The sequence below is a fragment of the Alligator sinensis genome, unplaced genomic scaffold (genome assembly GCF_000455745.1).
Source record: "Alligator sinensis unplaced genomic scaffold, ASM45574v1 scaffold271_1, whole genome shotgun sequence".
Taxonomy (NCBI): Eukaryota; Metazoa; Chordata; order Crocodylia; family Alligatoridae; genus Alligator; species Alligator sinensis.
Window position 1 is genome coordinate 462,254 of NW_005842633.1, and position 11,579 is coordinate 473,832.

Here is an 11,579-nt window from a genome sequence, read left to right on the forward strand (position 1 = left end):
GTATGTCAGATGTAACATTGGCCACTATTTCCTGGACAAAACTAATGAACAAATTTTGCCAATAGGTGTGGCTTCCCTTCTTATTTCTGGTTAATAAAGACATTCACTTAAGATCAAGCAAATACTTAAATCCCGTAATCTGCCACCTCCTTTTTCCTGTGAACACAAGCACCTTAAAATGTTGGTGACATTTTGTTAAGAAGGGACAAATATTATATGAAAGGGATAGAATAAAACAATACTGTCCCCAAATCTCTATAAACTTGAGTTTCCAACTCCTTCCACTGGTGATCCATTGTTTCATTTCCCAGACCATCCAGGCAGGAAACAATATAGTTGTAAAAACTGGTTTATTTCTTAAAAATAAATACAAAAATATAAATATAAAACATTGGCAGATAGAATTTGATGAAATGAAGTTGCACAAACTTTTTTTTTAAACCAGCTGCATATCACACTTATTAACACCACATGTACATTTTGTTTGAATTTTAATGTACAGAACCAGGATATATTATTTTTTTCTTCTTTGCCTTCTTAAAAGCTGCACTTGCAAGGGTAAGACATGTACCTAACAGAAGCGGCTTGTACATGAGGTTGCTTAAGGGGGTATCACCCTGTTCAAAATTCTGAAAGTACGGTATCTTTTACTTACTAAAATGGACAACACTGAATTTCCATAGCTTTGGCTCTTGGAATGTGATTAAATAAAATGCTGTATATATTCCATGTGACATCCTACTAGAAAGAATAAATGACATTAATGAACAATTGAAATCAATATTAAAAAGAAAACCATTGTGCTGAGTGGCAGGAAAATCTTCCTGATTGTTAAATATTGTTGAGTGGAGAAGGTGTCTGTAAGGTTACTTCCTCTTAAATGAACCAAAACCATATTGTATTGTAGGTTAAGAAGCGTCTTTGTCACTTTCTCCTCCACCATACATTTCAGCTAGCTTATTAAACCGAGGGCCCCATTCTCTGAGGTAATCATAGTTTTGGTCTCCTTCAGTAGTACCAGATTCTAATGAACTCAAGGATTCAGCTATTGAATCATTTCCTTCATAGGCATATGTTGCAAGTGAGTCATACGGTGGTGCAGAGGGATCAATATCATGCTCTTTTAGCCTTTGGTTAATGAAATCTCGGACGTCTGTATTATCTGGGGCTGAAGGAGTCCTCCGTGGTATAAATAATGTTTCAGGGATAATATCCCGTCGAAGCTTCTTATCTTCAATAGCTGCAGGATTCCTCAGTGTGCCAATATCAAAGGCTTGGGTGTCTTCCTCTCCACCGCCTTCATCATTATAACTCACAATGTTGTCTCTGATGTCTTCTTTAGACAGGATCAGAGGCTCTTTCTTTCGCTGCCTCTTCAGAGCAGCAAACAGCACCACTATAACTTAAAAAAAATAGAACAGATAAACCAAAGATCTCAGTTTAACAAATTCTCAGTGGCAAGTTTAACAAATACAACAGATTGACTGTAATGTCTCCGTTCTGATTTTTGAGTCATTGATACATATAAAATCCTTCTTTGATGATTGACAAAACATTATTTTGCACACTTACACTACTTACTGTAGTATGAAACCACTGGCATGTCTACATATGTACTTTCAGTAAAAGGCCTTTTTAAAATATCTTGTGTAACTTTGCCTAGGGAATTTGTATGATCTAACATTGGTCATGTCTACTTTGAAGGTTAAGGATATTACCTCCCTTCTCCCACATGACTTTGAAGTAGAATGCTGTCTGGTATATATGTCTGATGACAAATGTACCAGTTTCCAGGGGCAATCTGCCTTCCTGTATGGAGGGAAGAGCTCATGTCTGTGTGTGTTGTTAGTATGTAGTATCTAGTCTGTCAACTGTTTATTCTTCTTTTGTCATATAAGTCACAAAGTTAGTTAATCTCCCTACTAAATAAACCTAACAGGAAAATATCAATCTTGACAAATTTTCATTTTTGTATTAGAAAAGTTTGAACATGAGAAGTTCTGGATGTGCAATTCTAAACAAAACTCTAAAATTTAATTTTTTAATTGTGTATTTCCAAGATTTCTCACACTTAAAAAAAAAAAAAAAAAAGTTGGGGAAGGGGGGAAAGAGGAAAAAAAAGTGAAGTAAAAGTGAGACAACTAACAGTGAAAAACATTTTCCCCCCTTATACTTCTTTTAATGTTTTCCAGTTAGAATAAAAGGACCTTCTGGGGGAAGAGAGTACTTGCATAGCATTATCACAAAAATACGGTAAATTAAACCGGTAGAGTCTTTCTGACTATGTATGAATGTCTGATGGAAGATGAACACGTGAACATTTTTGCTGAAGAGACATCCAGAATCTAGACTGTAAGGTGCAGATTGTGTAAACCTGGATGAAGTATCTTCCCCTCTATTCTGGAAGAAGTAAAGAAGCAGCAATCAAGTCTTGTAAAAAAAATGTACCTCACTGCTACAATGCCGAGGCCTGGGAAACTGATTTGTCTCGTGTCAGCTGGGCTGAGAAGAACTAGTTATGCAGTCCTCTCTCTCTCCTGTGCAGCACTTTTGTGGAATTAAAAGAGTCAGTGGGAAGGTAAAGGTTTGCCTGACTATGGGATGAAGAGAGTATTGCATATGATTATAGCTTGAGTCTTCCCCTAGACTCTTAGGTCCCCTCTACATATACAAGTAAAGGTGTGATGGGATCTAATGCACAATTCACACAGAAGTGCTTCGTGCCATGCCATACATTAAGAACCTTTCGTGTCTTATTGCCAGTGCAGAAGGAGTCCAATGCCAGGCTCTACCTGCAGCAGTAAGAGACAAACTCCCATGACTGGGAGCCATATGCACCCTAGTTGAGGGGCTCCTAGTCATGGATGTACCTCATGTACCCCTGGGGCCAGACGATTACAGCAATATTGTAGTCCTGAGGGGGGTTTCCACAGCCCCAGGGTGAGGGGATCATCCCTACAGCAATCCTCTGGCCCCAGGAGTTTCCAGTACCCCAGATACTCCTAGGCGAAACCCCTTGACCCTCGGAATTGGGGCTGCCATGATCTCTAGGACTCAGGGGTTTTATGCTGGATATGGTTCAGGGAGCTGGGAGCCCCCCAGCAACAGGGGAGGCCCTGCTACAAGTGAAAATTAAAGTTTGATAGCAATCAGCTGTAAAGTTAGTACATACTTTCAAGGTATAATTTTAGAGCTGACTGTGGCTTTTATATAAAAAGAGATACTTGCTAAGACTCTCCACTTTTTTTTCCTGGAGTCCTGGAAGGTGTATGGCTGCGAAATGTGTCTAGTGACAGATGTACCAGATCTTGAGGAAGACTGCCTTCATGTATGGAGGCGGAAAGAAGAGAAGCTTATGCCCGTTTGTCAATATGTAAGGTTGTTATGGTGTTACAAGAATGGATAAAGTGATACTGTGCAATATGGTTTAGAGATGTCTAAGAAGCATTGTGAACTGCCCTGAGCTCCATGTTGATAAGTAACTTTGCTTCCTTGGAAGAAAAAAGTGACCTTGCATTCAGGTGTAATCTCCACATAGAAGATACATTACCAGAATGATTGTTGGGAAAACTGAGGGAAAAAACAGAACCACTTCGCAGAAATTTGTTGGATCCTTTTACCAATTAAGAAAGGATCTGATCAGCATGGTAACAGCTACCTCCAGAGCCAGGGGATTTCTTCTAGGCTTATACATGGATCATAACCATGACTGCATGCTTCTAAGGTATTTTCTAGTGTGCAGGAGGCATTTTTTTCTAGGCTGAATAAGACATGGTCTAATTGTGATAGGATTATCTTAATTCTATGCAATATGCTCCAGTAAAGTCTGAAACTAGTTAAAGTCTGCTGAAAAATTCTAAAATATCCATTTAAACTCCAAACTACAACTAGGTTTGACTTTTTGGGTGTTCACTATGAGGCCTTGCATGTGGATCTGATGGAAAAAGTTTGGAGAGTTTCTGCTACCTGCTAGGCAGAGCTGCCCTTCACTAGCCACTCAGACTGGTAAAGGTGAATCACAGTGTTTCTTATGAGTTGGTGTAACAGAGAACCCTGGCCCTGTTACTAGAAAGTGGTGCAGCTCCTTTAAGGGCAGCATTTTTAGAGCACAACCAGTTGGCAGAGCATGGGTTGAAAGACAGCCCTGTAGGCAGGTCAGCTGACTGGGGCATCACATTACTGGGAGAGGACTCAGACCATAGCTGTATAAGCCCTGGGGTTGAGCCACGTGGGGTGAAGGGGCCAGCCCTGAGAGTTGTGGCATGCAGGGATCCTGAATGCCCAAGGAGGCTGGAGAAAACAGCTCTGCAGCCTGGGGGACAAGACAATGAAAACTGGGGACAGAAGGGCCTGGAGCCTTTATTTTTCTTCTTATGTTATAGCTCAGGGACTTAGTGTTTCCATTGTAATTTATACTGGTGGTTTGGGCTGAGACTCTAAGGGGTGGTTTTTGGAGATCTCATTAATATCTTCAGGGGTGTGTGCTTGTTTTGAGCCCTGCTGGTGCAGGCTCAAGGCAAAGAGTTGGGTTGAGGCCCAGAATCCAGGCCTAGAGCAGTGGGCCTGGTCTGCAGGACCAGCCAGAGTAGAGGGGTGGAGGCAGGGAAGACTAAAACCCCAACAAAAATGGAAAAGAACAGTCAGGAGTGTCCTGGAGATACCAGGACAAGGGTCCCACCTGACCGGAGATTTGAAATCTGGGAGGCATGGGGTGTAGGGGAGGTATGGAGCCATGCAATTAGCCCTTAAGGCAAGAGATCCACACCTCTAGGTATTCCTTGTAATAAGACCAGACCTCAGAAGCCCTGGGGAAGTCTCCTCTTGCAGATCAAAAGAAACATCAACACATGGTGGGTGAGTAAAGGGAAGATTGTTCCCAGGGTGAACAAGGAAAAGGGAGATTTTGGGGGCCTCCAGGGGCTTGTGACTACCCTACGATGGTCCTCTGTTACAGGTGGGTTACTCCTACTGTGAAAATCCCAGTGAAGGTTCTAGGGTCTGAGGAATCCAAACTACTTTGGTTGTGGTCTCTCAAAGGAAGAAATAAAAAGTAAAGTGGAACTTCAGAGTGCAGACTGCCTGCCTTAACCACTCCATCGAAATGTAAGTCTGTTGCCTCAAAAAAGGATAAGCTAAAGAGGCTGCCAATGAAAGATACTTCTTTAGACACTCAAGTGCTTCCTTCACAGCTCTGGGCAGTGGCATGTGAAAGGCAGAGCAGATGCCTTTCTGGTTAGGATAAGGGTAGTACTTCTGCCTCATGGTTTAGCACTACATACATTTTCAAAGAGCATAGGATGGCTATTGAGAGAGTGAAAATCCTCACCGTTTCAAAATGTTGTCTCTTCAAAAGGAAGATGCTTCATTAGACTATGCACTTCCCTAGGAAAGCCAGAGCCCTGTAACCAGGAGCACTCTCTCAATGACAGCAATCACAGTTACTGATAAAGATTCAGTGTCAGTGGTACAAATTTAGTAAAAAAAATTCTAAAATCATACCAGGCTAACAAGGTGTGGTAGCTGAATATTCAGAACTGTAAACTAGTAAAGAATTAAGACTTCTTCCTCATCAAATCCAATCTCTTTAGTTCCTAATTTCCCATCTTATCATCTTGAAAGCTGCTTCTATGATTAAGAAAGATGGCATACAGATGGCATGCAGAAATATTTTATATCATTGGAAGGGAAATTATACTGTCTTTCAGCCTTATGTAAAAACTAGTGCCTGAAATGCAATCCTGGTCAATAATGGGGAGGGTGATTTTGCTAGGTAAGGCTGTTACAAAATTCCATAAACTCATACAAGGACTCATCATCCTCCTCCACTGAAATTCAGTAGAGACTGAACCATCCACTTTATAAGGTCCTGGAAGCCCCTTGAGTCTGTAGAGTGCCAAAGGAAGGACAAATGCCTTTTCAAGGGACTACAGCAGATTAGGATCAAGAAGCTCCTCCATTCTGGAGACTGTGTGAAGAACCTTCCTATTCTAGGGACATAACGCTGATGGCTGTGTAAGGAAAGACTGTGGGACTGAGTAGACAACTATGAGGCCTGTGCAAGTAGGCAGCTATTCGATCCAGCTTTGGATCTGGCCGCTTCGGATGCCAGTGATCCAATCGAGAGCTCCAGACCAGGTTCCTGCTTTGATCTGGCCGAAGTGGCTCTGAAGCTTCAGAGCTGCCTCAGAGACCCAGCCATAGGGTACAATGAAATATCTATAACTTTGTTGTTTTTTGTCTGATTTGGATGAAACTTGCAGGGATGAGAGCATGAAGCATGCCAAGTTTCAAAAAGATCAGTGCAGGGGCTCAGGGGGAACTGCACCCCAAATTCCTGAAAGCAAAAACTCATGTCACATGTATGTGTTACACCACAGGGTGGTGAAAACTGGAGGTGTGGTCACACCTGCTGAGACAAGGAAGTCTGCCAAGTTTCAAGGTGATAAGTGCAGGGTTTTGGGGGGGAAATGCACCTCAAGCTGCTGACAGGCAAAATTTGTGATTGATTCCCCATTTTACCCTATGGCTGAACCTCTGAGGTGGTTCTGAAGCTTTTCTGAACTGTTTCAGAAAGCCTAAAGAAGCCAGTGCTTTGATCCAGACATGCTGCTTCGGACGCCGAAGTGTCCAAAGCTTCTCCGGGTCCAAAGCATGGTCGAAAACCTCGTACAGCCCTAACAACTATGATTCCAGGGAGTGGGACCTATACCTGGAATCACTTTGAATGTGGCCAGAAGAATTACAAAGGACATGAATCCTTCACCCAGTAGGCCAAAATCAGAAAGCATGATACAGGAGTCTAGATTTCATAGATTTAGATTTCATAGATTTCTAGGGTCAGAAGGGACCTATTAAATCATTGAGTCCAACCCCATGCTCTGGGCAGGAAAAAGCACTGGGGTCAAGTAACCCCAGCCAGGTGCTTGTCTAATCCCTTTTCTAACACCTCCAAGGTAGAGGAAAGCACCACCTCCCTTGGAATCCCATTTCATATTTTGGGAACTCTCCCTGTAAACAATTTCTTCCCGATGTTCAATCTAAATCTACTCTCCTTCAGTTTATGGTCATTGTTTCTAGTAAGCCCGAGGGGTGCCATGTAAACAGAGTATCCCTTAGAGGGCTAGTTCATCTTTCCAAAAGGATTCCCCTGGCCATTATATGAAGCACACAGGTAAGTGTGTCCAAAACAGCAGTCATCCTTACAGTTAAAAGAAGACAATCTGACAGAGACCTCAACTAGTGATACCTTGTACCCAACCTGAATAGTTTCCTAATTGGAATAAGATCGGAAGCTTATGGATTTTGTAGAGACAAAGAAAAAATGGGGACTCTAGTTCAGGCTGGACAGTGAGAATATTCAATGTTATGAAATGTGGAACTACGTGAGATATCAGGACTAAAAAGCTGGACAGGCAGGCAGGAAGTTATTGAGGTCCCACCAGGTCTCAGTAGAAGAGATAGTACTATTCCTGTAGCCCTTGGTGTTGGGGCAGAAGATAAGCAGATTATCAGTTCTTTTCTGACTTAGGCTCTGTCATAAATCAGAGGAGTCTTTTGGGTGCGTGTACTTACATCTTTTCAGCACCTATTAAATATATTTTCTTCAATCAGGTGCCCGTGCCAGGACATTGATGCCTCTAAGCAACATTGTGATTCATGAAGAGAAGGAGAATACAGCCTCCTCTAAGAAGCTCCAGGATGATGATATTTTCCTGGAAGTTTATCCGGATCTCCAGCCTGCTTTCACCGAATGAAGATTTCTCTAGTATCAAGAACTCAGATGTTCTCCTCAAGAGGGAGCTGGTATACCCAGGAAGTCTGAACCAAGCCAAAACCTGCACTTTGTCTTGCACTTCAAAACCATAGGTTTATTTAGGAGGTGAATCTAGAGCCTATCTTCTCAGTCTTCCTGAGACTGGGAACTGAATAATTTGCAGATATCTTATTTCCCAGAAATATGAGAATTCCCTAAACCACAAAAGCACTTGGCATACCCATCTGTGGCAAGCACAGTCCTTTTTCAGGAGGGACAAATCTTTATACTAAACAACCTGAGTAAAGTCATGCCAATGCCAGAGAGAGAAAAATGGTCAGAGCAAAGTGGAAAAAAAGAAAGAGAAAAGAGGGGAAAAAAATGCATTAAAAATGTAGTAAAATGAAGGTTTTTTAAAACGAGACGTTAATCAAGCTAACAGACTGGAGAACTTCTGTATTAAGCCAAGGTAGTTAAGAGGAACTGAGGAATGAGAAGTGTACAGTATCCCTTACATCTCTGAATATCCCAAAGCCAGAAGAAGAGGCGGGTACACAGTTAAGGCAAAAAAAAAATATTCATGTTCAAGTGCTTAAACAAACATGAAGCTCACTGTGTAGGGTACCTGTGACGCACTCAGGAGAACTACAGGATGGAGAGACACAACTATGCTAGTTTACAAAGGAAGAAATTCTATTTCCCTAATTAAGGCAGAAGCTTCGGTGAATATAAGATGAAAAATACCAAGTACTCTCTCAGCCATTTCATACCACTTCTATCTCATTTCCTATTAGAAAGGGGTATAAGATAATGTTTTCATATGCGTGAAGAGGTATAAGTCCTAGAAATCAATTATTTGACTGAAAATAAATTCTCTATTAGTAAAAGCTAGCGTGAAGACTCAAGTCCCAGTTCATAGATTTGAGTTTTGCTATGCAACTCAACCTTCCTAAACCTGTCTCAAGAGAACACCTTCACTGTAAACAGCTGCACACTGAGTTTTGTTGAAATAATTTAACAACCTGACACTTCCATTGGTTTTCACCTAAAAATAGGGTTTTGGAATACTGAAGTTCATAAAAGTATACATAATCTCATCTTTATTTCCACTGTATTTGAACCATATCACACAAAACAGAATCACTACACATATAAAGTTATATAGCTTACAACTCACCAGGCAGACTAACTCTGAAGTATTAGCTCATTTCTTACCTAGCAGTATAATGATGCAGAGGAGAATGGCAATCAGAGCACCTGTGCTGAGGCCAGCAGGAAGGAGCAAAGCTTCAGCATTACAGGACTGCATGTTCCCTTGGCTATCACAAGCACACACTCGAATAGTCAGCGTGCCCGTACTGCTCTGGATTGGGTAGTCGTTGTCTGATATCACCACCGGTAGGAAATAGGTACTTATTTCATGTCGACTAAAGCCATTCCTTCTCGTCAGAATTCGGGCAGTATTATCTAAAACAGTTAAAAACATATATGGCTAGGATCTAATATAACACTGTAAAATGCTTGTTAAACTATCTGTATATAGCAGATGCTTTGTTTCACTAGAGTATTTTGAAAATTGGTACTCCTTGACACTAGATCCTTCTTTTCTGTTACCATTTGAACGTGATGAAAAAGTAATTTTTCTATTTAGATCTATGCTTTCCCTTGCCACTTTATGTTTCTATAGTGCCTTATGGCCAAAAAAGGCAGCTGTGATTCTGCTATCATAAAACTCTAGGGGAAAAATGAAGTTGTTCACTGCTTCCCCAAAGCCTGATGATGTTATGCTTATTCACATGCAGTGCATAAATTATTCAGTGACCACAGCTAGTGTTCCTGAGTGAAGCTGCAGCAAGCCAGAAAAAATATCTTTCACTTTTTGTCTGATGCACGTATTCTTTTCAAAGATTCTTAATTCAAATGCCTTCTGCTAATACCGAGAGTAATGCCATCTATAAAATAGATACGCAATTCCCTAGAGTAAAACACCATCAACATCCTGTTGCACAGTATACTGAATTCCTTATCACCTAAATTTGAAATTTGCTTGTAAGAGTTATTGTCTCAAGGATCTAAAAGTTTGAATTTAAATGCTGCATTCCTAAGCAGTCTAGAGAAGTGAGCATACCTATGAGATGTTTTTGTATGTTCAGTGCAATGTTTTACCACTGTTATTTACCTGTAATAAAGAATAGTAAAATAAATAAATGTGCAGTTGGCCACCATACTAGTAAGAGGTGACGCTAAGAGGGAGAAAATGCAGAAAACCAAACAAAATCATGTTTTAGCTCTACTAGGTGAGTAGTTTGGGCATCTGCCTAGAAGGTGCCAGACCAAGTTGTAGGCCCCCCATCACCTAGAGAGTGATTTCAGAACACAGTTCTCTAACCACAAGGCCATAGGTTAGGCACTACTCAGGTTTTCCTGCAGCTCTTCCATTGAAACTGAACCACTGCACTTTCTATTTCATATTCATTAATTAAGGTGGGTGGAAATGAGTAGGATTTTTTTTTCCTTCTAGACTCACTTATCTCTCTCTGCCCTCCACCAGGTCATCTTCAAAAGGAGAAGCTTGGATAGGGTCCTGGATAATGTATAAGGGCATGTGTAGATGAAATGGGGGCCATAACCTGAATTTAGTTTAGGGCCCCTAAAACCCCCATGTTGTGCACACACCCAAACTTACCTGCCCCTCTGGTGGCAGGAAGGGGAGGGCAAGCTGTTAGCAGGTGGAGTGGTCCCTGGGCTGCGGACAGGGGCTGGTGTTTGCCTCCATGGCAGCGGCACCCCCCCCGCCCCCCCCAGGTGGCTCCTGCCCACAGGCACTCTGCTCGAGTGGTCCTGGGGGGAATCACAGCTGCGAAGGGAAGCACTGGGCCCACCTTCCCAGGCTGCTGCCAGTCTGCCTGCATTGGATTCCTGCAGTTCAGGAGCCCAGTGCTTTGCTCCATGGCTGTAGGGCAGCAAACTAAAACTCCTCCTCTTCCTGCAGCTCACCCATTGAAACTGAACCACTGCACTTTTTATTTCATATTCATTAACTAAGGTGGGTGGAAAGGAGTAGGATTTTTTTTCCTCCTAGACTCACTTATCTCTCTCTGCCCTCCAGTAGGCCATCTTCAAAAGGAGAAGCTTGGATAGGGTCCTGGATAATGTCTAAAGGCATGTGTAGATGAAACCCCCGTGTTGTGCACACACCTGAACTTACCTGCCTCTCTGGTGGTGGGGAGGGGAGGGCAATCTGCTAGGAGGAGTTTTAGTTTGCTGTGCCTTAAGTCATTTAAGATGCATTATGCTGCTGAATTTGCTACAGCAGCTGGAATTACTGTTCAATATGCCGCCAACACGTGCAAATACCAATACCATTAAAGTGGTGCAAAAGCATTTAACCCACTTTAAAGTGCCATGCACACATGCTCCTCGTTTCATCTACACATGGCCTAAGTAGTGGCATGGTAGTTAGAGGCTGTTCCAGGAAGTCAGAGAGCTGTCATTTTAAACTTCCTCTCCTGTGTAAGGTGTTCCTAGAACCTGGGCTTCCTGGTTTTTTGTGTGAGTGCTCTAAATGATACCATCAAGTCTACAAGAAAAACTACAGACCTTGATCCCCCCACTACCTAACCCAGGGACTTTTTACATGCTCCCTAAAATCCACAAACAAGGGAACCCTGGCAGACCTATCATATCCAACCATGGGACCCTAACTGAGAAAATATCAGGTTTCGTTAAATCAATCCTAAAACTGCTTGTCACCCACAGAGCAAGTTTTGTACAAGACACTACAGACTTTCTACAGAAACTTAAAAACATAGACCACCTTCCCAGC

General features: G+C 42.0%; 1 protein-coding gene across 4 annotated transcripts in view; it reads right to left on the reverse strand.

Moving 5' to 3' along the window:
• Positions 1 to 462: 462 nt before the first annotated feature.
• Positions 463 to 11,579, reverse strand: part of CDH10 (cadherin 10) — a 164,573-nt gene continuing 153,456 nt past the window's right edge. For all 4 annotated transcript variants that reach the window (XM_014524585.2, XM_014524584.2, XM_006033441.3 and 1 more), the window contains 2 exons: positions 8,969 to 9,220; positions 463 to 1,402 (listed from right to left, as the gene is read on the reverse strand). In XM_014524585.2, the coding sequence (XP_014380071.1) occupies positions 909 to 1,402; positions 8,969 to 9,220 (746 nt within the window). In that variant the 3' untranslated portion in view covers positions 463 to 908. The remainder of the gene's footprint in view (positions 1,403 to 8,968; positions 9,221 to 11,579) is intronic.